The sequence below is a fragment of the Monodelphis domestica genome, chromosome 2 (genome assembly GCF_027887165.1).
Source record: "Monodelphis domestica isolate mMonDom1 chromosome 2, mMonDom1.pri, whole genome shotgun sequence".
NCBI classification, from domain to species: domain Eukaryota; kingdom Metazoa; phylum Chordata; class Mammalia; order Didelphimorphia; family Didelphidae; genus Monodelphis; species Monodelphis domestica.
In genome coordinates, this window is record NC_077228.1 from 167,852,925 (window position 1) to 167,880,039 (window position 27,115).

A 27,115-nucleotide genomic window follows, 5' to 3' on the forward strand; every position below is an offset into this window, starting at 1 on the left:
TTTAGAATGAGGACTATTTTATTTTTGTCTTTGCATCTCTAGCAGTTAGCATAGAGTTTGGCATATAGTAGTTAGTGAAATTAGAAACTGTTACCCTAAAAACTATGATTCCCAGGAGTCCACTTACCTCCTGTCATTACGTGCTGATGTAGACAGGAGATAAATTGGGTGGAGTTTTGTGTCTAGCTCTCTTTTCCTTCCTGTTGGTGGCTTTGGTGGAGCAGGCATTTTGAGTAGGTAGAAAACTTAGTCACATGGTTCTATTTTGTCAGATAATAGACTTTATAAAAATAATACTTAAAGTATTGGACATTAATTTAAATCTTGCAAGTATCAATAAATAGTATAATAGTATTAATTAATGCTTGTTGATTAAGTGAGTGCATAATCCAAAAAAGTAGGATGAGATCTGTTCTCAAAGGGGTCAGTATAAGACCTACATGATATGTGAAAAGTTAACTAACAATTTTTTTGTTGTTCAGTCATTTTTCAGTCATGTCCTGCCCTTTGTGTCCTCCTTTAGGATTTTCTTGGTAGATGCTGATGTGGTTTGCCATTTCTTTCTCCAGCTCATTTTATAGATGAGGAACTGATATAAACAGGATTAAATGACTTGCCCAGGTATCTGTGACTAACAATTCCCTGTAATATATAGAAAGAACCAAATGAGTACTATAGAAAACCAGTATGAAAGGTACTAAGTATAAAGAGAAATATTATGAACTGAGCTCCTTAGAGGAGGTGAGATATAAGTTGGACCTTAAAGGAGAGGATGGCAAACTTGGAATCAGGAGATCTAGATTTCAGATCTGAGTATATGAATGTAAAAAGCTTACACAAATGTAAATAACTTGTTTCTGAAGGAAGAACTTACTTTGTTTTTTTTAATTTTCTCCCAATGCCTAGCCCAGTGGGAGGAACTTAATAAGTATTTGTGAATTTTTGTAAATAACTATTTGTGAAAGAGTAAGAAAGAGGAGGAAGAGAAGGTAGGGTCTAGATAGGCAGAAATAGAGAAAAGAGCACTTTAGGGCGGAAGATTAGCTTGGGCAAAAATATAGAGATTAATCTGACAAAAGTAGTAGTTTTACAATGGGAGTAAGAGATAAAATTGAAAAGGTAGATTGGACCCATACTTTCCTCAATGAGGACTTTATCCTGAGGGCAATAGAACTACTGAAAACTTTTTGAACCCAGGAGTTATTGGTGACTGTTGTTTGGGGAAGATTAACCTGATATTAATGTATAGAGGATATTGGAGGAGGGAGAAATTAGAGGGACAGGGAGACTACTTAGAAAGTTATTGTAATAAAACAAAGTTGGGGTGATTAGATGCTGAACTAGGGTGAGAATACTAGAAAATAGAGGGAAGATGAAAGATATGTGGTGAAAGATTAGTTATAAGTGGTGACATATGTGGGGTTTGGAAGAAAGAGTCATCCATGATGATTAAAGATTTGATGACAACATTGACAGAAATCAGGAAATCAAGAAAAGGACATGATTAGTGTAGTGTGTACCAAAGTTCAAGAAAGACAAATCACCCACCTAGTTTACTCCAAGGTCCAAAGAAAAATAGAAGTGCGGAAGCACAGAGGCCAACCATAATGAATTGAATCACAATCAGTCCAAGGGCCAAGGGACGAATCTTTTCTCTTGAGTTGAATTGGGGGGGAAGATTTCTACCTGAGGAATCAAAGCAATTAAATTTAGTATCTGAAGGTCTCATGATAATTAAACTATCGCCTCAGCTGGTGACAATAGAGATAGTAGAGTCAACCTAACCTAATTTATTCCCATGTGTAGGTGGTTTAGCTTTGAGTTTATGTATGGAAACTGGTGCTCATAATTCCTTTATGAAAAAAAATATAGTATTTGTGCAGATCCTATGAGCATATCAAAAGAAGGTGCCACAACATCCCATATTGTAGCCTGAGGATAAGGAAAGAAATTTTGAGAGAGTGCCAGATTATTAGACATAAAACAGTGACCCAAGGCAGACTCAATTTGGAATACAGATTTGGATTTTCTTGTGTTCCAAAGTCCCTTCAGTAACTGATTCAATTGATATATAGTTATTGGCTGCCTATGTGCCAATAGCTTTCTATCTTTAACAGACACATATTTCCCCAGAGGTGAGTTGATCATTTCTAGTTATTTCTAATTAACATTTCCCTGGACTACTACAAGAAAAAATAATGCTCATTTTAAAAAAAAATCTTTCTTTCCTTTCATAGAGTGATAACCCTGGATAACTGAACTCTCTCTCTGATCTCATTGGAACATTCTTAATACCCCGTAGGGGTCCCTCTCATATGGACAAAAGCTGATTCAGATAATGGGGGTAGAACTCACTTATTACAATGACATCTGTCATTTGGCTGCTGATGCTGCTGATGCTGTTGTCAGCAGTACAGTAATACTTCCCTGCATCATTCTTATTCACATCAGAGAGCACAAACTTCTCCTCCAGGGAACGTCCAGTCTTCTCTCCTAGACTTGAATGAATGCCTTCCCTGTTCCAGGAGAATGTGATGTTCCCTGTGCCCTGAGCTGCTGAGCAGATGAGGACCACTTTCTCTCCTTCAGTCACCTGCCCCCCTGAGGGCTGTATCTTCATTAAGATGCCAGAGATGGGGATTCCTGGGTGAACACAAGGTAACACATGAGGGCCCTCACTTTGAGGGATATCAAAGGTGGCAAGAAAAACTGCATCCAAATTTACTATCTTGATGAAACATATATTAAGGAAGGAGGAAATGGATCATTGGTATTTTAAAACTGGATATAGGGAATAGTCCTGATTATATTAGTGGGGAGAAGTCTTCTTTTCTCAATTCAAGACAATGTTGATTCCCAATCCATAAGCTTCTGAATCATAACTTTCACTATGACTCATTTCAAGACCTAGAGGGAAATTGAGAAATTTGAGGGATGACCCACTGGGTAGACATTTTTGTCAGAGAGGTTAGAGGGACTACTGAGAAGTATCAGCTCTGCCCTAAAGTAGCGTCATTCAAGAAATTCAAAACATATTTGCATTCAGGGTCCAGATGAAGACCTTCATTTGATCCTCTACCCCACAGTTTCTATTATCTCCTCTTACACAGTCAGTTGACACAGCTTTTCACTAATCTATTCTTTATGTTCTGAGAATGACTTGTATCTCCTAAAGCCACTGTCACTTCCTTGTGTTTAGAAGCAATGCTTAAAGCTACTTCTTTGTATCTCTCACCATCCTGGCTCCCTCCTCAAGCACTAAGAATGGTATTGGATATGAAGAAAATGCTCAATAAATACGGTTTTTTAGAGGTAGGCGAATTGGCATGAAGAACACTGGTGCAGGGCTATAAAAATAATATTAACTAATCCTAAAATTCTGGGACTCCTTTGTTCATTTTAGTCTTAATGACAGAAGATTCAAGAAAAACATAAAAAGGTAAAAATGAGAGAAATCATAAGGTTAACTGTTTACATTTTTATATGAGAAGATGATACTTATAACTCCTAAGAATTTTATCATTTTTAGGTACAAGGAATCTATATATAGAGAAGAAACTCACACGTATAAGTCAATTATGTCGAGATGATCTAAAAGAATGGAAAAGTGAAAAGGGGATACACTAGAAGGGGAACGTGAGAAGAATGGAGAAAATTTTATCTCACATAAAAAGAGGTTCATAAGAAAGAGTTTTTAGTAGAAGGGAAAATAGAGGTGGAGACAGGCCAAGCTTAAACCTCATTCTCATCTGAACTAGTTCAGAGAGGGTTGAAATATATATATATATATATATATATATATATATATATATATATATATATATATATATTTATATTTTATATATACCCACATATAAACATACATACATACACATATACACACACCCATGAACAAATACACTCAGCTACGTATAAAAATATATCTTATCTAACAAAGAAATAGGAGAGGAAGAGACTAAGAGTTTTCTCTTGGTTTCTCTTAGTTTTTTTCTTTTTTGCTTAGGGATAGGGAGGTTAAGAGGAAGAGTAAAACAAGAGATACAGTTGTCAGAAGCAATGAAAACTTTTAAGGATGGCCAGGGTGAGAGAGAGAGAGAGAGAGAGAGAGAGAGAGAGAGAGAGAGAGAGAGAGAGAGAGAGAGATTAATAAAAATGAAAGTTAAAAATTGAATTAATAAATAAAATTAGGAACTAGTTTTATGAAAAAGTGGATAAAATAGATAAGCCGCTAGTTAATTTTATTTAAAAAAAATAAAACCAAATTCCAAGTATCAAAAATGAAAAGGGCAAATATACCAACAATGAAGATAAAATCAGAGAAATTATTAGGGAAGGGCTATTTCACCCAATTATATGCCAATATTTGCAAAAACATTAACCGCCAGATTAACAGAAAAGAAAAGAGAAGGCTTAACTCTATCTTATAAAAAAAGAAATTGAACAAGTAATAAATGAGCAACCTAAAAAAAAATCTCTAGGACTAGATGGATTCACAAGTCAATTCTATATAAACTATTTGAAAAATTAGGTAAAGAAGTACTGCCATTTTCTTATGTGGCACAAATATGGTTTTGATACCTAAACCAAGGAGAGCAAAAAGAGAGAAAATTATAGGCTAATTTCCCTAATAATTATTGGTACAAAAAATTAAAATAGGGAAACTATAGCAATATTTGACAAAGATCATAAACTATGACCAGGTAGGATTTATACAAGGAATGCAAGGCTGGCATAATATTAGGAAAACTATCACCATAATTGACCTTGTAAATTACAAAAACAACAAAAATTTTATTTTTATATCAATAGCTGCAGAAAAACTTTTGACAAACTATGTCATCAATAACTATTAAAAATGATAGATAGTATAGGAATAAATGGAGTTTTCCTTAAAACGTTAAGCAGTATCTATCTAAAGCCAATAGCAAGCATTAACCATAAGGGGGATAAACCAGAAGCCTTCCCAATAAGATCAAGAATGAAGCAAAGATTAACACAATTATTATTCATAATTGCACTAGAAATTCTAGTTATAACAATAAGACAAGAAAAAGAAATAGAAAGCCTTTGTAAGATCTGAGGGCTCTGTAACCTATACTGAGGTAAAAATAAAAATATTAATTACAAAAAAAGAAAAGAAAAAGAAATAGAAAGAATAAGAATAGGAAACCAGGAAACAAAACTATCACTCTTTGTGGAAAATAGAACACCATACTTAAGGAACCCTAGAGAATTAACTAAAAAACTAGATGAAATAATTAATTACTTTTGCAAAGTTATAAGATATAAAAAAATCCACATAAATCATCACCATTTCTGTACCAATAAAACATAGCAATAATATATGGAAAGAGAAATTACGTTTAAAATAACTGCAAATAGTTTAAAATACTAGGGAGTCTACCTGCCAAGACAGGAACACAATTACAAAATATTTTTCATGCAAGTAAAGTCATTCATTAAAACAATTGGAAAATTTTAATTATTTTTATTAATGTTAATTAATATCAATCATGGGTAGTTGGAACCAATATAATAAATATGACAATAATTAATTTGTTTATGTAGTGTCATCAAATCACTGAGGAGTTATTTTATAGAGAAAATAATGCAATTCATCTGGAAAAACAAAAGGTCAAGTATACCAAGAGAATCAATGAAAAAAAATATGAAAGAAAGAAGCCTAGCAGTACCAGATTTCAAACTTTGTTGCCTAGTGGTAATCATCAAAACAATCTGGTATTGGTGAAGAAAGAATGGTAGATCATTGAGAATCAATTAAGTTTACAATACATGGTAGTGAATGACCAAAGCAATCTAGTGTCTTATAAACCCAAAGATCCAAGTTTTGGGGGCAAGAACTCACTATTTGACAAAAACTGCTGAGAAAACTGGAAAGCAGTCTGGCAGAAACTAGGAGAGACCAATATCTCATACTATTTGCCAAGATGAAGTGAAAATGGGCAAATTATTTAGATAAAAACCATGATTTATAGGCAAATTAGGGGAGCATGAAAAAATTATGTTTTGGGTTTATGGATAAAGGAAGATTTTTTTAACCAAATAAAAGGTTGAGAGGATCATGGGAGTTAAAATGGATAAGTTTCATTATATGACATTAAAATAATTTTTTAAATGTAGCCAAAATTAGAAGGAAAGCAGAAACTTTGGGGAAAATTTTATAGCAAATTTCTCTGATAAAGACCTCATTTCTTAAATATATAGGAATTGAGTCAGTTTTACAAAAAAAAAAAAAAAGAGCCATTCCTCAATTGCTAAATGATCAGTCTATGAATTTTTTTTTCAGAGGAAGAGACTAATGTGGGCTGAAATGTCCCACAAACCCTGCCAAGAAGCTATATAAAATCAAAGGACATGGAAATAGCAACTAGTTGATTAGAATGGGGCTACCTTTTATAAAAGACATATGAGTTGCTTAGATTCATAATTATGAGAAAACTCCAGGTCTCTGGACAGCAAGTACAGGTTCAGTTTCCCATACATACAGAATTAGGTTCAAACAATTCTCAATTTCCACTATCAAAAAAAGCAAAACCTAAAGTTACCCTAGGGTGTTTAACATCATTATCATTTCATTTACATTGTGGTTTGCTCCCCTCCACCCCTACCCTAAATGGGCAAACAGGGAACCATGGGTAAAATGGCACAGACCAAGGTGGACCATGACATCAGTTCCCTGGAGACACAGGGCAACAACTGTCCAAGCAACCCCTTCTTTAGAGCTAATCAAGATAAAAAGCATTCCTGAGAATTCCTACACATACACTTTTAACTCTCATTATCTTTTCTTATCACACTTCCTTACCTTCTTACCTTCCCTTAATTAATTACTTACTATACTAGCTACTCTGTTATTATATTCTCATAATAAATCTTGTTTCCTTGGAATGGATTCAATTCGAGTCATCATCAATCAATTCTTTGGACTAGACCCAATAAGCATTAACCCCATCAAAATGAGAAAATTATCGATAATCACATTTTAAAAAAAGGTTTTAAATCACTAAGAAATGCAAGTTAAATCAACTCACACCTATCAGATTGGATAACATGACAGAAACAGAAGATGACGTGTTACAGGGGAAGTGGAAAAACAGGGACACTAAAGCACTGTTGGTGAAATTGTAAACTAGTCTAGCTGCTCTGGAGAACAATTTGGAACCATGCCCAAAAGGCTATAAAACTGCATACCTGTTGGAGAGCAGCCTCTCTCCCTATGACATTGCTTTGTTTGATATCATCAATGAGTGAATGGAGATCTTTCATCATTGAGATATGTGGGTATAGACAAACCCTCAGAGAAAGGAAGTTGAAACCAATGAGATAGGAAACTGATCCACAGGCACTGCTCTCCCTCCCCAGGGTCAGGCAAATTAAGGAACTATGATTGGTTCCTGAGATGTGACATGGGAAAGTGAAATAGAAGAATAAACTGACTAGAAATTGTTTCTTCTTGAAACATAGAAAAGGTAAACTGAGAGGAACTGTTTCTCTTTGTGCAATGACTGTTTTTCTCTGGCTTTGACTAGAGAGAGCTGCTACGGGAATCTGAGACTGCTTATTTGTAATGGAGGTAGAACAGAGAAATGCTGAGTGATGCCACACATGGATACTGGTACACAGGGGAACTGCCTACAAGGGAATGCTCTAGGGTCTGCTCTGGGGTTTTGCCTACTGATCCCTACTGATGGCTAATGGATCAATCTATTTCCTAACCTCCTTCCTCCCTCACTCCCTCCTTTAACCAATCCTCTCCATTCAGTTCTTCTTGAAGCCTTTGGCTCCTTCCCTCCCCACTTGAGTAAACTATAAAGATATTCTTTTCCTTTCCTTTTTCAAGTCAAGGGGTTTATAGGGACAACAGGATGGGAAACTGAGGTAAGAGGAATGAGGAAGTCCCTTATCTAAATGAAGGATTGAGAAAGTAGTCCAGTCACAAACTGTGACTCTTAGATAGTTAGGGATATGGAAGTCAACAGCCTTTTAAGATCTTATTTCTTCTTCTTCACAAAAAATCAGTAAGGTCTCTCAGCTTAACCCCAGAAAGAAACAAAGTTCAAAGTCGCTCAGTTTCTCCTGGCCAGCTCAGCTCTTATATAGACCACCAACTCAAAAGCCAAGTTTCTTTTTCTTATCAGCTTCAACTACCCAGAATCAGAGAGACAGAGATAAAGTCCCAAAAAGCCAAGTTTCTCTCCTCAGTGTGGCCAGCAAATCCCCAACTGCCACTCCCAGGAACATTCCATTGGAACCTTCTCTTGATTGACAGCTAGAGCTAGGTCTCCAGCCTTGCATCTTGCAAGTTCTCTCTCTCCCCATGCCTCTACTACAAAACCTAGTGGGTGGAGAAAAGTGCTTAGAAAGCAAGACCAAGGGATTGTTCTCTCTTTTCTGGCTGGAGCTTGGAACCTGAAGGAACCCCCTGTTGGTGGTGATCTTCAATTCATCAAACAGCAAACAGGGTGGTAAGCTAATCAACTCTCTGCCTCTTTCCTACATTTCGCTCTTTACTATCACCACTTTGATGTAATAAAGCTACTAAAGCTACTAGCAGCCTCATAATTTAATTTTAACTGTTACAATACCCTTTTACACAGCAATGCCACTACTAAGTCTATATCCCAAAGACATCAGAGGAAAAGAAAAAGGACTTGTATATCCAAAAATATTTGTAGCAGCTCTGTTGTAGTGATAAAGATTGAAAAATCCAGGGGATGCTCATTATTTGGGGAATTTTAGCTAAATAAGTTGGGATATATGATTATGATGAAATACTATTGTCCTATAAAAAACAGAGAGGGATGGGTTCAGAAAAATCTGCAAACATTTATATTAACTGATATAAATGAGTTGAGCAAAGCCAGGAGAATACTTATACAGCTATAGCGATTTTATAATGATATTATACTTTGAAAGACTTAGGGGAAGCTAGGTGACTCAGTGGATAGAGAGTCAGGCTTAGGGATGGAAAATCTTGTATTCAAATCTGGCCTTAGACACTTTTGAACTGTGGGACCTTTGTCAAATCACTTAACCCCTATTGCCTAGCTCTTACTGTTCTTCTGCCTTGGAACTGTAAGATTTAAATTAATGTCCGTTACTTCAAGTACTGATTCTAAGACAGAAAGTAAGGGTTAAAAAAAGTTACTTTTGTGAATATAATGATCCACAACAATTCCAAAGGACTTATGATGAAAAGTGTTATCTATCTCCACAGAGAGTACTGATGAACTCTGAATACAGATTGAAACACATTTTTTTCACTATTTTTTCTTCTTTTTTTTTCCAACATGGCTATTATTGAAATATATTTTGCATGATTTAACAAGTATATTGCTTGCTTTCTCAATGGGCAGGGAAGGTCCGGGAAGGAGGGGGAGAATTTTTAAAAATACTGTCAAAAATTGATTTGAGGGTGCTTCTTCTGGCTGGGATTCATGCTGATTGCTCAGAGCAAATTTCTGTAACTTGCCCCGGGGGAAGTTATTTGCTTAAAACTCTATTTATGTCCTAATGCAAGAGGAGGCCTACAGGAAAGCAAGTCACTCCTCTCATACACCACTCCCATTCCCAGAGGAAGAGGAAAAACACCTAAGCAAGTATCCCTAGGTCTCAGCTGATGCCAGTGGCCTGCCCTCCATTTCTCAGTCCCAGGCCAGCCTCACTGACACTTACTTTTCACATTGATCTTCACGCCTTTGCTCTGTTTCCGAATGTCCTGAGCCACTGCTCTGGCCTCACACGAGTAGGACCCTGAGTCTTCCCTCCAGATGGCTGGGATTTGAAGCACCCGGGACCTCATCCAGTCTGATGTGATGGTCCTGCCATCTCTGAAGAAGGTGAAGTGCAGCTCGGTGTCTGACTTTTGTGGAGGGAGCTGGGTGTCACAGCTCAGGGCTATTGGGGTCCCCTCTATGGGCTGGTAGCTTGTGACTTTCAGCTCAGGGGGTGGAAACAGTTCTATGGGAAAGAGCCAAACATAGTGCCCAGAACAGTGAGTGTCAGAGTTCCCAGGAGGAAACATCAGTTGAACAGATGAAAGGACACACAGATGAATTCCCTTCTTTGTTCTTTGTTCCATCTGTGAGCTTGCCCTCTTATTGTGTGTATCCAGCCCTCTACCCATAGACCCTGGTCCTGAAGAGCCCTCCCCCTCCTCATTCTCACACCCTACCCCCAGGATTCAAGTTCTTACCTTGGATTTGGAGCGCTACCTTTCTTGAACTTATTTCCTGCTGAAATATTTGCAATAGATCAGTAGTCGCTGTGCAGTGATATTGGGCACTGTGGCTTAAACCAACTTGTGGGATGACGAAGACAGAGGTTTTAAGGAAATAAGATAATATCTTTCCATCCTTATAGTATGTAATATTTCTGATTCTCTCAGCATATCGTCCTCGACACTTCAGGGTCAATGTGTCTCCTTCAAACACAGAATATGGGGTCTGCAGGATCAGCGGATCTGTAAGAGGTCACAATGGAAACTCAACTCCCATCTTTATGTTCTCTCTTCCTTCCAATTATCTTTAAAGGGACATGCGTCAACCTAGAGATGATCTGATATATAGTTGGTGATTTAGCTTCCCCCTTTGCTTTCCACTTGACCTAGATGTCTCACCAGCTTCCTCTCCCAGGAACAAGGACCTTTCCTAGATGTCCTCTCAGATAAATTGCAACATCTCTGCTTTGGGGAGGGAGTCCCATCTTTTACTGCACTACTCTCAGTGGTCAAGGTTAGCTCTTAGCTGCCAGGGGATCTCAAGGCATCCTATAGTTTTCTGAATGATTGAAGAGGAGTAAATGAGGGGAGTGGCAACTCAGTTCCGTTGCTTCCCCAGTGATATCATGTGGAATTCTAGAGTCCTCAGTGCCTCTCCTCATATCCCTCCCTCCTTGTGAGAGGCTGCACTTAGAAACTCTGCCCTGAGGCTTCACTTCTCTCTGTCCTCACCAGAAGAAACTACTAGGTGCACAGGGTCACTGAGGGTTGAGTCTTGGTTCTGGCATCTGTACATTCCAGGCTGTTGGATCACAATGCTTTTTGTGGACCGTGTTTTTTGCCTCTGTTCATTTTTGTACCACCATGTTCTGGGTATGGAGGAGTTGAATCCATCACAGGTCAGGGTGACTTTCTCTCCCTGGAAGATAGTGGTCCACGGAGGGCTGAGGTGCACAATGGCTTTCTTTGCAGTAACTGGGTGGGGGAAAATGACAGCATAAGATGAATGTGACAGCATATAATTCAAGGAATATGGGAGAGGTATAAGAAAGTCCCTGGGATAGAAACTTGAAGTTTGGAGTATCCAGTTTAAGTTCTCTAGCCCTGGCCCTCAATACATTCAGAATCAATTTATCAACTAGAAATTTAATAAATGTCAGTGAATAACTTTTTGATCTCCCAAATGGCTGAGCCTCCCTCTGATTCCTCACCAAACTGACAGGAGACACTGAAAAAAGATTGTTTGGAGATGGGGGATCTAGAGCACCAAATTGAACCCCAGAAGTCCAGACTGATTTTGTTTTAATGACAGGCAAGGTTCCCAGGAGACTCTGCTGGTTCTGAAACCCTCTTGGAAACTGACATCCAATCAAATTAGATTCTCAGGATATGGTTTATTACCCACTTGAGTATTTATAATGATATTTGTATATGTTATATTTATTACACATTATATTTAGTGTTATATTTTGGATGTTATATTTATTACATGTTGATATTACATGATATATTATTACATGTTGTAATATTCCATCCTCACTCATGTGAAAGAGGTAAATAAATTATTTCACCTAATTGGGCCTCAGTTTCCTCATTTTTAAAATGAAGAGATTAAATTAGATGACCTGAAAGGCTTTTCCCATCTCCAAAATATAAGAATTTATGGTTCAAAGCATGCTCTTGTTTGCATTAGGATGCCCCAGGGTCAGTCCTTAAGGTTTTCAAATAGGAGATAACTGTATGAATGTTCTTGTCTGATGGGCAAAAAAAAAATCCTGAGCAAAATGTCCTGCAGGGACTCAGAGTAGCCTGAACCTGACCCATGGGATCAGTCATGGAAGAGAACTGTGACCCTGCAGACCTTAGCCAAGAGGTTCAAGACAGGGAGGGCTATTTCAGACAAACCCACATGGGCATCCTGTGATCCTGAAGGAGGTTACATTACCCAGAGAACCCAAAAGCAAAGAAAAAGTAACTTACATGCTTGCCTGCTGACCAAACCTGTGAAAGAGATAAGTGCCAGAGTTTAAACTGAGTGGAGATTATAAGAATTTTCAATTTCTAGCTCTCTCAGAAATTCTTTAGATCCCTCTTTAACATTATCTGCTTTCCTTAGTCACCTCCCCACATTTGGACTAAAAGAAACCTCTTAGATCTTGACTCTTGAAGAAACTTTTCATAAATGCTCAGAAGGATACAAGTGGACAGTTTTCAGACAAAGAAATTACAATTATCAATAATCATATTAAAATGTTCCAAATCTCTCTTGGTTAGAGAAATACAAATTAAAATAATTCTGAGGTACCACCTCCACACCTATCAGATTGACTAATATGACAGTAGAGAAAAGTGAAAAAGCTCTTCATAACCTGGCCCCAACCTCTCTTTCCTGTTTCACCATAGGTCATACTGTTTCAACTTTGTGAACCAGCTAAACTGGCCAGTCTAAGATGAAACAAAGATGGAGAAGTAACAGAGACTCTCCTGATTTCTCCCAATTATTCTCCAAACTATGATATAACACCTCCAAACTGACAAAAAGACAGAGTAAAACCATTTTTTAGCCCAAGACAATTTAGAAGATTGGCATGACTTTGATCCAGCCATACCACTGCTGGATTTATACCCTAAAGAGATAATAAAGAAAAAGGCTTGTACAAAAATATTTGTAGCTGCATTCTTTGTGGTGGCAAAAAATTGGAAAACGAGGGGATGCCCTTCAATTGGGGAATGGATGAACAAATTGCGATATCTGTCGTTGATGGAATACTATTGTACTGAAAGGAATAATGAACTGGAGGAATTCCATGTGAAGTGGAACAACCTCCAGGAATTGATGCAGAGCTAAAGGAGTAGAGCCAGGAGAACATTATACACAGAGACTGATATATTGTGGCACAATCAAATGTAATGGACTTCTCTACTAGCAGCAATACAATGATCCAATACAATTCTGAGGGACGCATGAGAAAGAACACTATTCACATCCAGAGAAAGAATTGTGGGAGTAGAAACACAGAGAAATACAACTGCTTGATCACATGGTTCAATGGGGATTTGATTGGGGATGTAGACTCTAAATGATCACCCTAGTACAAATATTAACAATATGGAAATAAGTCTTAATCAATGACACATGTAAAACCCAGTGGAATTGCTCATTGGCTATGGGAGGAGGTGGGAAGAGGGGAGAGAAAGAACATGAATCATATAACCATGTAAAAATATTCTAAATTAATTAATTAATTAAATAAACTTTAAAATAAAAAAATAAGAAGATTGGCACAACAGTTCTTGTGACTACAGGAGAGAAGATAACCTGAAACAGAATGCTTGTGGTTGCTCACACATCGGAACACAGACCATGAAAGTATGAAGGTATGAAACATACCTCTCCTTAAGATCACATACTTTGGAAGAACTGAAAAACTTATTGATCACAGAACTATATCTGAAAGTAGCTGCACAAAAAGTATGAAGCTTGGGACAATGCCCCCTTCACTATAGGAACAGAGTGAAAATTTAACAAATTTCTAAAGTTAAAAATCAAGAAAAAGGCTAGAAAAATGAGCAAATAACTAAAAAAGAAACTCTTTGTTATAGTAACATGATAAAACCTAGAAAGTTATTTTGATGTCAGGGAAGACCAAAATACAACAGAAGAAGACAACAAAATCAATACTGCTGCATCCAAAGCCTCAAAGAAAAATGTGAATTGGTCTCAAGACCAAAAAGAATTCCTAGAGGAGCTCAAAAAGGGATTTTAGTGCAGGGGGCCAACAGACTCCCACCAGCTAACATGGCCATGGTGGGAAGCTGGGAAACTGCAAAGCAAACCCCTGAGAATGAAAAGTTCCCTGCCAGCCCCCTTTCTGTGACTTCTCTTCCTGACTTCCCCCACTAGTAGACTTGTTATGATTATTAATCTCTCCCCAATACAGGAGAAATAATATGAGAGCAAATACTTATAGGATCAATACATATACCCTACCTAGAGTATTACCCCCAAAAGATTGCAATCACAAAAATCAAAGCCCAAAGATTATTGTCCATAACCCCTCCTTGCTCAAGCACAAGATATGCCTCAAGGTCCTACAATAAACACTAACCAAATGCTTGAGCACCATAATAAATATTTCCTTATACTTATCATACTCCAATTTGTTGATGAACAGAAACCAGGCAGCATTGCTAGGCACTTCAAATAACACAAGAAAAACAGAACTTGTAAATTGAGGAAAACCCTAAAACTGATCTTCTTTAAGTTACCTTTTAACTGTACACCTAGATACAAAGATGTTTTGTTATTCATCTCCCAAGCAATTGTGATTGATAGTGAAAGCTGATCAAAAGCACAATGATCCTCTCAGTAGGTCAAGGGGTACTAACCTACAAATGACTTTATTCTCATTATTCATATCCATCACAGAGTGTTGTAGAAATGCAGTAAATGATCACAGAATTCTTTGTTATAGGAACATGATAAAAGTGTTGTTTAGGTGATTTGATAATATCCATTCAGAATGTAGAATGTCACATATGTAGAAAACTGATTGTGTGTCAAAGAAGTATGTACCTAAAAACCTATATAATAAATGAACCACGGCACTATTGCAGACTGTGTAGGATGCCTGCATACCTGGGTTTGAAAACCATAGTATTTATCATCTCCATTATTTGACTGGGTCGTCAAATCTGGGCAGATACTCTTAGACTCTCAGAGAGAACGCTAGACAGATCTCAGTATTTTAGAAATCAAATTAGAGAGGTAGAATAAAATTGGGAAAAGAAATGGGAGCAATGCAAGAAAATAATGAAAAAAAGAGTTAACAGCTTGGCAAAGGAGACACAAAAACATTGGAAAATTATCTTAAAAAACAGAATAGGGCAATTGGCAAAAGAGGCACAAAAATCCACAGAAGTGAAGAATTTTCTAAAAAGTACAGTTGACCAAATGAGACACAAAGGTTCGCTTAAAAGAAAATTTCTTAAAAATTAGAACTGGGAAAGTGCAAGCTAGGGACTCCATGAGACATCAAGTTACAATCAAACAAAACGAAAAAATGCAAGAAAATGAAAAATATATTAAGAGAAAAACAACTTACCTGGAAAGTAGATCCAGGGGAAGTGATACAAGAATTTTGGGGGCAGCTGGGTGGTCAAGTGGATAGGGAGCCAGGTCAAGAGATGGGAGGTCCTGGGTTAGAATCTGGCCTCAGACACTTCCTAGCTGTGTGACCCTGGGCAAGTCATTTGACTCCACTTGCCTAACCCTTACTGCTAATCTTCCTTGGAACCATTACTTAGTATTATTCTAAGACAGAAAGTAAGAGTTTAAAAAAATTATTGGACCACCTGAAAATCACAACCTTTATTTATTATTGCATATTTATTTAGTCTGTTTTTTATAATATTTATGATATTATATATTATAAAAGCACAGCCTTTTATAATAATATGCACACAAGATTCCTCCCATCTCTCTCATCCTACCCTGTATGGGTGGGGGGCTGTGATGTTCACAAGCCTGAGCATGTGGTTTTCAACATTATGTACCCTTAAAAAACCCCCAGTATCAAAAACCAGTGACTATCATGCGATTTTCCAATTGGGACAGTAAAAGATACATTTGAGAACCTCTGTTCCTTCCTCCTTCACCTAGACGATGTTATCTATTATACCTTCTTGACTTCTCCAGGACTGTCCCTTCCTGGAGTTGGCATCCTTCCCAGACTAAAAATAAACTCAAGGTTTTGAGAATAGGTCAGGAAAACGAAAAATTTTTTGAGGTGGGCAATTTTATTCTAAGAAATAGTAATACTAAGGGGTCTTAAAATTGGGGTCACAATCCAAATACTACTCTGAGAATCACATACTCAATCTCATTCCACACAATAGTCGCCTCATAAAATTCCTCTTCCTAAAGAAGCACCACAAGTTCTTACCTTCAGCATGCAGTTTTTCCTGATCCCTCAAATATTGATGCACTGCCTCCTAAACTGCCTTAATTTTTAACAATTTGTATTTATTCGATCTATAGCTATGCCCGTATGTGTTGTCTCCACCGAGAGAATATAAGGTTTTTGAGAGTAAAAATTGTTTCATTCATTCTCTATATTGGTATCTGTATGAGATGAGATTCAGTGTGTAATTCTCAGAGTAGTATTTGGATTGTAACCCCAATTTTCAAAACCAGAGAGGACATTTTTGCCCCTAGCAAACCACTTGTGTGGGCAGAATCCTTTTTCCTTCCCTTCACCTTCCCCTCCCCTTACCCCTCCTACCCTTCCCCACTGTCCACTGTTTTCTCCAACTAAAGCTACTTTTTCTCTGTCAGCATCTTATCAAGTTTCCTGTCTGCTCATTAGAGTGATTTCTGGGAGTATGAGCCCTCTGCCCAAGTTCCACTTCACACAGTATCTCCAGAGACTAATCTGGTATCTATTACATGGTAAGTTTTGAAGAGATGTTTACTGGTTGATTAATTTATTAATCTTTAAACACTAAATAGATTTTTTGAAATTCAGAACTCCAACTGTTATGATTCAATTCTAGATAAATTTATGAAGTCACTGCTATGTACCAGTCACTATGCTAAGCACTAGAGATCCAAAAGGAGGCCAAAGGCAATCCTAGTATTCAAGGAACTTAAAGCTGAATGATCCCTTTTAAGGTTTGGATTGGCTAGTCCAGTGATGGTGAACCTATGGCATGGGTGCCAAAGATGGCATGCAAAGCACTCTCTGTGGGCACTTGGCTCCCCCTTTGCCCCCCAGACTTTGTTTCTAGAAAGGCAGGGGGACACAGGTGGAGCTGTTCCCCTCTCCCTTTCCATGATGCCTGATGCCATTTTTTCACATCCTCTGCCCTTTTGCCCAGCAGCCCAATGGGAGTGCACAGGGGTTAAGGTGAGCAGCTCACAGGGGACAGAGCTAGAATGGAGGAGAGCACTGGGATCACTCCCCTCCCCCTCTCTACACTCTTGCTGAGGACATTCCTCACTTAACCCTCCCCTCCATCCAGCAGCCCAATGGAAGATCTTCCTCCCTCCCCTGTGTGGAGTAAGGGGCTGGCACTCCATCTCTTAAAGGTTTGCCATCACTGGTCTAGTGGATAATCCAATTTTACAGGCTTTCTTGAACTCTTCTCAATACTTTTGTTAGATCCTTGAATGAAAAACTGAATTTCTTCAATGAGAACAATTAAAAATATTTTCAATATTCTAGTCTTTATAATTCATTGCATATGAGAAGTATCTGTTGTTGCTATTGTTCTTTTCATCAAAGCAAAGGTTTATACTGTTCCCTCCCCTTTCCCCAAATCCCAGTGCTCTGGCATTCTTCCAATTGTAAGAAGAAAGATTAGTAACAACCCATTTAGTTATCAGATCCCTCTGAAGGTCTTTGCTTGTTTTCTAAGGGTTAAATTGGCTAATTTGCATCAATAATGAGTTAGGCTATAACAAGAGTTTATCTTAATGTTCTGCATTTTTTCACTGCACTTTTCCAGGATGTGACTAATCCTGATTCATCATCCTGATTCATCATAGGTTTGAATGATACTGACTGACCCTATCCTACTTGTGAAACAGACTTCTTCCATGAGTTCTTGTGAAATCTACTTTTCTATTTTGCCAATTTTAAGAAACTCTTTTCTCCATTGGACTTTTGTATCTCTTTTATTTTCATCTCTCTTTCCTACTTTTCTTCTGTCTCTCATCTGATTTTTAACTTATTTTTTGAGCTCTTCCAGAGGCTGAGATCAATTTCCATTTTTCTTTGAGGTTTTGTGTATGGATGCTTTGGTTTTACTGTTCCTTTAGGAGTGTGCTTTGCTCTTTTTGTTCCTCTCCATAACGATTTTCCTTTTTTTTTGTTTGCTTATTTTCACAGTCTTTTTTTTTTTACTTTTATTTTAAAAGTGGACTCTTTTCTCGGGGAAGAGAGAACACTCTCTTAAACTTCAGTTTTTCCTTGTTGGCCCCTTAGCTCTAGTTCTTTGTTTCTGCAAGTTTTAGTTCTTCCAAGGTGGTGGCAGGATCTGTAGGATGGGAGCTCTGAAAGCTATTCCCACTGCTGATTCAGATTCCTTTAGAGATGGCTGATGTCTTACAGCGCCCAGAGTGCTGCGAGTTATCATGTATGTGAGGCTCAGAGCCTCACCTCAAACCTGGTCAGGGGCTCTGGGCCTCACTCTGGGCTTACACTGGCCAGGTGTACTGTGGACAGCCTTGCCTGGAGCCTATGAAAGTTTGATTACTCATTTGAGAGCCACAGACTGATGGGTCCCTCATTCTGATTTCAAAGTCAGTAAGTTTCCATCTTCATCTTTCTCCTCCTCTTTTGAAACCCCAGTCAGTCACCTAATTCTGTGCTGTGCCACATTTGTAAAGAATAATTTAGTCAGATACAGTCCCTGTCCATGAGAAATTTACAGTCTAAGAAAGGTACACTATTAAAAATATATGTGTGTAACATTTAATGAATATATAAACAAACAGACGTATTCACATGACATACTTCCAAGATGATGAGCTAGGAAAGAGACAATGGAGCTTCATGAACAGACAAGAGAAGCTATGAGGTGTTTTCTGATCATTCCAAGAAAGCTTCTTGAAAGAGGTGAGAGTTTAGAAGCTTTGAAAGTTAAATGAGAAATGGGCTAGGGAATGTGTTTTATGCATATAGGATAGACAGTAAGGAAGTTTAGGAGAGGGAAGAAAACAAGTATGAAAAGGGAACCACATTTTGCCCTTCTATGTATGTCTGCAATGGCAATGGAATGCCTATGATGAGATGTGGCCCTAATTTTAGATTTTCCACAAAATGACTCTTTTTATAGGTGGTGGCCACCTCATTTTTCTAACTTGGTCTGCTTATTCCAGTTTTTCCTCATCCTGCCTGGTCTAGATTCCCAGTGATGAAATAACACCATACAAGGAAGCAATAATAATATATTGGAAAATATGTCAAGGCAATTACGAAACATGAGAGTTCAAAGTCTTTTAGAGCATAAAAAGCCTCACACCTGTATACAATGAATACTTTCTTCAAGAAGACATACCAAACACCAAATTGCATCAGGAAAAAATATTTAACAAATAAGAAATGATTGGTTATTATTACAGTTGCACTAAAACTCTCTGTGTGTCCCATCCGTTACATTCCACCTATTCACCATCCTAACTCATATGTCCCTATCAGTTCATGTCTATTTATGTTTGAAATGAACCCATATAAGTGTGAGATAATGATTATGCTAGTAATAATAATAGCTGCCATTGATATAACACTATATAACTTATAAATGCTTCATATAGTTTATATTATTTGATAAAACAGACCTGTGAGGTAGATGTTATTACTACTCTCATTTTACATACAAAGAAACCATGGTAGAAAGAGGTTAAGTGACTTGTCCAGGTTCCCACAACTAGTATCTAAGGCTGGGTCTGAACTCATTTCTTCCTGACTTTAACACTCTTTCCGCTGTGCCACAAATACAAGAGAACAAGATCTTCACCCCCTCACTTGGTCTGTGCCTAATTCCATCCCATTCTGGTAGGAGAGATTAGATACAAGGCAGAGCTGGTGAGAGAGACCAAATTATGATATTTCCAGTCTCACTGTATATTACTCTCCTTCCTATACTCTATGATCCATCCAAACTGACCTCTGTGTTTGTGAGAGATGACACAACCTTTTTCGGTTCTGAGCTTTTATTCACTGTCTATCCCACCATGATTGGAATATATTTCCTCCTTAACTGCACTTTATGAAAGCCCCTTTTCCTTTTGCATGAAGCCTTATCTGATTTCCCCAAATGCTCATCCCTTCCTCCTCTACTAAAGTCTTTTTTTCTGTAAACTATCTTGTTATTTCTGTAACCCAACTCCTAATCCACTAGGGACTCTCTCTGCCCTGATGGAGATCAATGCCCTGTGCAAAGGGTAAAAGGTGAGATAGAGTTGCTAATAGTAGAGAAGAGAAGTTTGCTCTCTTCAGACTCCAAGATATCTTCAGGCTCTTTGAACTTCTTTAATTTTCTTCTGGATTTCCAGGCTCTTTGACCTTTGAGCATTTCTGACTTCTCGCTTCAAAAAAGTGATACTTTCAATAAAGTCAACTTCATTTCAGGTTGCTAGAGGAAAAAGCTCTGGAAAGACATGAAGAGAAGTTGCGGTCTCCCTCATGTTCCTTTTCTCATGATCTATGGCTAAAATACCTTCCTTCTGTTAAATATCAGATGGTTTATGGGTGCATCATTTCTTATTAATTTTAAACCTGAACTACCAGACCTAAGACGGGCATGGACCACAACAGTGAATACGGGAATGGTTGTTGATGAGTTTTACTAAATAATTTGTCTCTGTTTCTTTTTCTCTAAATTCTTTGTAATCAAGGATGGTTTTTTGGGAGAAAGGAAATGTAGGTGATGGAAAAACAAGAGATATCAAATAAATCTTTCAAAAGAAAGAATAAAACTGTTGTTTGTTTTGTCCCAGAACTCACCAAAGTACTAGAGATGGGCTCTATCCAGGACAATATAGAAAGACTATTACCTCCTTATTTCAGGTGGGAAGGACCTCTTTTTCTTTTTACATTTCAAGAACATAATAGCTTTTTTTTTTGTCTGCCATCTCAAAATAACTCAATTAGACCTTGGGGTTAATTAAAATCCCTGGAATTTTTTTGGACAAACCTCTTCCCTAATCTCGTACCTGTGAAATTCATTTCTTGAATACAACTGTAATATTCTACATTTTCTACATTTCATTTCATTTCATTAGCTTCATTCCAATGTTCTGACATGTCCAGATCTTTTAAAATCCTGGCTGCCATTCACTGTTTTAGCTTTGTTTCAACATTAATTTGATTAGCATGACATTCATACCTTTATCAAAGTTACTGATTAAAATGTTAAATAGTTCAGGGCTAAGTGCAGATCTCTAAGGATTTTACTTTACAGGAGAACTTCCAATATGACACCAAAACATTAATGACTACTCTCTAAGTCTAACCATTTAACTTGTTTCAAATTAATTTAATTATGTTATTATCTAGTACACATCTCTGAATTATTACCACAAGAATAGTATGAGATACTTTGAAAAATGCTTTTCTAAAATATGGACAAACCATATTTATTACATCTGATATACTAGTTTAGTAACCTTGTTTAAAGGGGAACTAAGATTAGCCTGAACAAGAAATGTGAATAGAGAAAAGAGGATGCATAGGAGGGATGTTGTAGTGGTCAAAATGACATGATTGAGCAATATGTTGGCTATATGCTATTATTGAGAATGGGAAGTTGAGAATGATACTAAGACTGCAAACCTAGTTGATCTGGGGAATGATGGTACATTTGACAGTAACAGGGAAGTTCTGAAGGTGGAAAAGTGCTTTGTTATTATTGTTGTTTGCTTTCTAAAGTTAAGTTCCTTTCTGGACATTTTGAGTTTCAGATGCATGCTGGACCTTCATTTTGAGATATTTAAGAGACAATTAGAGATATCCAACTATAGCTCATGAGAAACATTTTTTTATATCTCTATGTATGAATCTTTATCATATCTATATATGTATATATACAGATCTATATATCAAATCTCTCTCAATATCAGTATCATAAGTACAGAGATGATAATTGAACCCATGGGAACCTGGGGGATTAGGAAGTTGAATAGTATAAAAGGAGAAATAAGAAGAGGTCCCAGGAGAGAGACTTGGGGGAGAGGAGATATCCACAGTTAATGCAGGTGACATGGATGAAGAATCAGCAAGGAAGACTGAACAGTAGTCTGACAAGTAGGAGGAGAACCAGGAAAGAACAGTACCAAGAAAATCCTGAGAGGAGGGAATTATCCAGGAGATAATCAGCAATGTCTTGTGCAGTAGAGAGGTCTAGAAGGAACAGGATTAAAGATTAAGGAACAGGATTCTAGTTGGCTGCTAAGACATCACTACTAATTTTGGAGAAAGTTGTTTCAGCTGAATGATGAGGTTAGAAATCAGATTACAAAGAGTTTAGAGGAGACTAAGAGGAGAAAAAGTGGAGGTTTGGATTATAGATGACTTTTTCTAGGAGTTTCACTATGAAGGGCTATATAATAGGACTGTAACTAGTGGGGATAGAGGATCCAATGAGAGAATAGGGAGTGGAAATAGTCATGTTTGTAGATGCAGAGGAGCTTAGAAATAGGATGATGTGGAGGACAAAAGAGAGAATGGAGATGATAGTGGGAGCAATCTGTTGAAAAAGAATAGATGAGTAATTCCTTAAGATAAGTAACTCCTCTTTAATATTCTGTTCTAGAATTTCCCCAGGAATTGTTTCCCAGACTACAGTTTGTTGAATATACGTTTTTCCCTTTTTGAAAAATGAGAACAATGCCTGCCTTGTCCAGTCATGAATGAGATGACTTAATTCTATCAAGAGTATTCAGATGATCCCTTACTCCTTTCTTAGTTATGCTAGATATTAATTCTTTGGTACACTTTGTTATGCCATTTCCAGTGCAAAGATTATTGTCCTTGGCATAGAAGATAGAAGCAAAATAAAGTTTAAATAGTTTTGTCTTTAATTTGTAGTCAGATGTCATAGTTTGACATATTATGTCATAGTTCCTTATATTATGAATCATATTTTTAACTTAACATTGAGACTACCTTCCAGGAACCCTGCATTTAAGGCTGATGTCTGTAAACTGTAAATGAGATTGTGCAAGATTAAACCTGAATTCAACTAGAAGGCAGAAATCATACAGAGATCCTTGGACTCACTTGGCTGGTGGTGCTAATACACAATTTCTGGTTTTCCATATTGGTCTGAAGCAGCTGCTTTTTGTATATGATTCAGGAGCTTTTGTAGAGTTTCTATTTTTTAAATTACTGAAGACATTGTTTATCTGAAAATTAAAACCACCTTCAACCAAGCCAAACCCCATTCTAAGAGATGATATTCCTAGATAGTATTTTACTTCCAAAATCAATTTTTCTCATCTATGTTGATTGAATTCAATGCATATCAGTGAAGAAAATACAACCCGAACTCCCCTGTTATTCAATTTCTTGTCCAAGACTTTAGAATCTTTGATAATGCACTCTAGTTTCCCACTGAAAGGATAATTTGTGCCTTCATCATTACCAGAAGTGAGTAGTAGTCCCTTTCAACTCATATTCTATATTTTGGAAGACAAATTTCCAAATTTTGTTGGTTCTAGGTAAATAATGCCTCTGTCATCTGCCCCCTTCTTTCTACTTTCACAGCTTCTACTCTACTTCTGGCCCTCATCACTTTTTGCTTGGACTATTCCATAATTTCCTAATTAATTTCACTCCTTCCACGCTCTCTCTCCTCCCCAATGCATCAACCCTATGGCAACACACTGATTAAACACAGAAGTGATCACATCACATCCTAAAGCTAAAGAACCATTAATAATTTTGTGTGGCATCTAGAATAAAATACAAAATCCTCCAACTGATTTTTAAAGCCCTCCATATTTTTAATCGCACCCCCTTTCTAGGTTTTTTTGTTTTTGTTTTTTGTCCCCTTTAGGCACTTTCTGTTTCATTCAAATTGTCCAGGCAGCTGCTGTCTGTATATGACATTTTCTCACTTACCTCTTTGCTTTTGCACAGATGGAAACTACATCTGGTCTGGACTCTTTTCTTAACTCCTTTTCTTAATATCGCTAAACTCCTTTATGGTCCAGCTCAGCTTCCATCTCCTAAGGACTTTCCCTTAGCTCACATGAAAGATACCCTTTACCTTTTGATATTATTTTGTATTATTCAATATATATATATATATAATCAGTGTAACTTGGAGTTACACTCTCTTTTTGTTTTTTCTTTATATTCTAGTCCTCTATTATGCTGCCTTGCAGAGAATAAACTCTTTTAAAAAGCTTACTGAATTGAATTGGTTCCCTAACAAAGGAATTCCACTCAATTATTCTTAAAAACCATGTCTAACCAATTTTGTGGAGCTTAAGAAATCAAAACAAGACATACTGGAGATATGAGCTAAAGTCACCAGTTTCTTTTGTTGTATTGAAATTGTCTATTTTTCTGTTGTTTCCCTAGCATCCCAGATCTACTTCTCTCTGTCTCTGTCTCTCTAGTCTTGCCCTTGTCCTATAATTCTGATTAGAAGAGAGAAAATGAATTTACTGACTTTTTGAGAAAGATCATCCTCTGTATGGTTCCCCAGAGCAAGAGCATTTTTTTTTTCCAGGGAAAAGAACAACTTCAGGTAACTGAGGATTCTATCTAGCCCACTCTATATTTATCCTCTGAGTCACTGTACTCACCAAGGACCAAGAAAGATGTCCACAGCAGCATGAGGGTAAGCTCCAGGGAGATTGGGAAGAGTGAGGAGTTCTCTCAGCAACTGTAGATCCAATTTAGATCTCAACTAGGAGTTTCCAAGCTGTAATTCAACATAGAACTGGTAGAATGAGAAAAGAGGAAGTCAAAGAGCCTTCCTTCAACTATTAGCCAACATTTCCTCTCCTGTAGACATTAAGGAAACACAAGACAGTATCTTTTATAGAACAACTTAAGGATACCACCCACCCTGGCCAATAATGATCCTTGATTCTTTCATCTACTATTGCCACAACAGAACAGATTTCTTCAGGTTCATGTTCCAAGGAGAAATTGACTCAGATTACCATCTCTGATTTAATAGAAAATGCCAGACTCTGGTCCTATTTGAATTCTAACCATCTGCATAGGATCTTTCAAAGGGTATCTCCACAATTTTAGACATATTGTGTGTTTTTCTCCTTATCTATAATCTGCTTCATGCAAATATAATCACTTGTGTATTGGGGATCTTATCCTGATATCACGTCAAAGAGCTTTCATCTTCATCTTTCTCATAATCATCTAAAACCCAACTATTCATATGATGGCAAAAATAGGATTAGCAACTTTATAATATAATTCTCCATTGCAGAGTTGCAGTGTCTGCCAGAAAGCAGTTGGTACTACCAAGTACATATTGGGTAGTGTTTTGAAAACTTTGCATGATGAATTTGAACATATGGGTTAAGTGAAGATCTTAGAGTGTGTAAGAAATAGATTTGACAGGTCCAAGTTAGCTTCAGATGTCACTAAAAAGTATAAGATTTGTGCTGAACATGTGGAAAAAAGTGCCTCCAACAGATACTGCAAATATGGAGGAAGTAACACTGCCAAAGATTTGGGACTTTTCTTTTTTGAGTTATTTTATTTAATTATTTTTACCAATTACCTCCCATTGCCTAGCCCTTATCACTCTTCTGCCTTAGAACCAATAGGTGGTATTGATTCTAAGAGAGAAGGTAAATGTTTTTTTTTTTTTAATTTTTAAATTTTATTTTTTCTTTATTAAATTTTTAATTTTAATTACAAATTTCCACATAAGATTTCCAAAGTCATACAGTCCATATTGTCTCCCTCCCTTTTTCCTTTCCTCCTTCCATATCTGACAAGCAATTCAATCTGGGTTATACATGTATTACCAGGCAAAACACATTTCTAAATTATCCATTTTCGTAAGTGAATACTCATACAACCAAAACCTCCAAACATATACCCAAATAAACAAGTGACAAATCATGTTTTTATTTGCATTTCTACTCCAATAGTTCTTTCTTTGGAGGTAGATAGCATTCCTTTTCATATGTCCTTCAGAACTGTCCTGGATCATTACATTGCTCTTAGTAGCAAAGTCAATCACATTTGATCATGCCACAATATTCCTGTTACTGTGTATAATGATCTCCTGATTGTGCTTAAAAAAAAGAATTATTGAACTATTTGAAAATCATGATAAAAATAGCCTAGATATCATATTTCAAGAAATTATAAAGGAAAATTGTCCCCATTCTTAGAACCAGAGAGCAAAATAGAAATTGAAATCATCTGATCACCTCTTGAAACAGATCCCAAATTTAGACTTGTAGGAATATTATAGCAAAATTCCAGACCTCCCAGGTCAAGGAGAAAATAGTGAAAGCAATCAGAAAGAAATAATTGAAAAACAATATCACACAAGATTTAGCAGCTACCAGTATAAGAAAAGTATAAGAAAATTAGATTATGATATTGCAGAAGGCAAAGGAGCTAGAATTATAACTAAAAATAATTTAATGAGGAAATATGAATATAATCTTTTGGGGAGAGGAGAGGAATAGATATTTACTGAAATAGAGCAGTTTCAAAAATTACTCCTGAAAAGATCAGAGATGAATAGGAAATTTGACATTCAAATACAAGATTCAAGAGAAGCTTAAAAAAGTAAAAATAAAAGATAATTTATAAGGGATTGAATAAGGTTGAAATGTTTATTTTCCTTTCTGGGAAAATGACTCATATGACTTCTAAGAACTATATCATTATTAGTGTAGTTAGAAGGAGTCTACATAGAGGGTGTTGGTGTGAGTTAATTATATCATGATCATCTCAAGTAAATGGAGAAGTGAGGAGCAGTATAGGAGAAGGCAAAAGAGAGGAAGGATACAGAAAATGATCTCACATAAAAGAAATGTGCAAGAAAAAAAATTTAAAGTGAAAGAGAAAATGTAAGTGAAGGCATATAATGCTTCAACCTCACTCTCATTTGAACTAGTTCAAAGAAAGAAGAAACTACTCAGCTGAGTATAGAAATATATCTTACTTAACATGGAAGCAGAAAGGAAAGAGAATAAGAGAAAGGGTGAGGGAGCCTAAGAGGAAGGGTGGATCAAGGGAGATAGTGGTCAGAAGCAATACAAAGTTTTAAAGAGGGACAAGGTTAAAAAAAGAGAGAAAGAGAAAGATAAACAGAAGAAAATAGAATGGAGTGAAATATACAGTAATAATGTGAATGTGAATGAAT

At 36.8% G+C, this 27,115-nt stretch overlaps 1 protein-coding gene across 1 annotated transcript; it reads right to left on the reverse strand.

Annotated features, from left to right (window-relative positions):
* LOC100030609 (Fc receptor-like protein 4) lies at positions 1–24,770 on the reverse strand. Its single transcript, XM_056816194.1, has 8 exons — positions 24,561–24,770; positions 12,221–12,241; positions 10,973–11,215; positions 10,217–10,483; positions 9,697–9,981; positions 2,356–2,643; positions 1,549–1,686; positions 1–642 (listed from the first exon to the last, which is right to left on the reverse strand). The coding sequence occupies exons 1-8, from the start codon at positions 24,589–24,591 to the stop codon at positions 632–634; spliced, it is 1,284 nt and encodes a 427-aa protein (XP_056672172.1). The 5' UTR covers positions 24,592–24,770; the 3' UTR covers positions 1–631.
* Between the last annotated feature and the right edge of the window lie 2,345 nt (positions 24,771–27,115).

Excerpts from the sequence above, each read along its gene's own strand:
- LOC100030609 (XM_056816194.1), bottom strand. The coding sequence starts at position 24,591 with ATGCTGCTGTGGACATCTTTCTTGGTCCTTG. Across the intron at positions 11,216-12,220 it reads TTTGGTCAGCAGGCAAGCAT|TTACTGCAAAGAAAGCCATT; the intron begins GTAAGTTACTTT and ends TCCCCCACCCAG. Across the intron at positions 9,982-10,216 it reads GGTAGCGCTCCAAATCCAAG|AACTGTTTCCACCCCCTGAG; the intron begins GTAAGAACTTGA and ends TCTTTCCCATAG.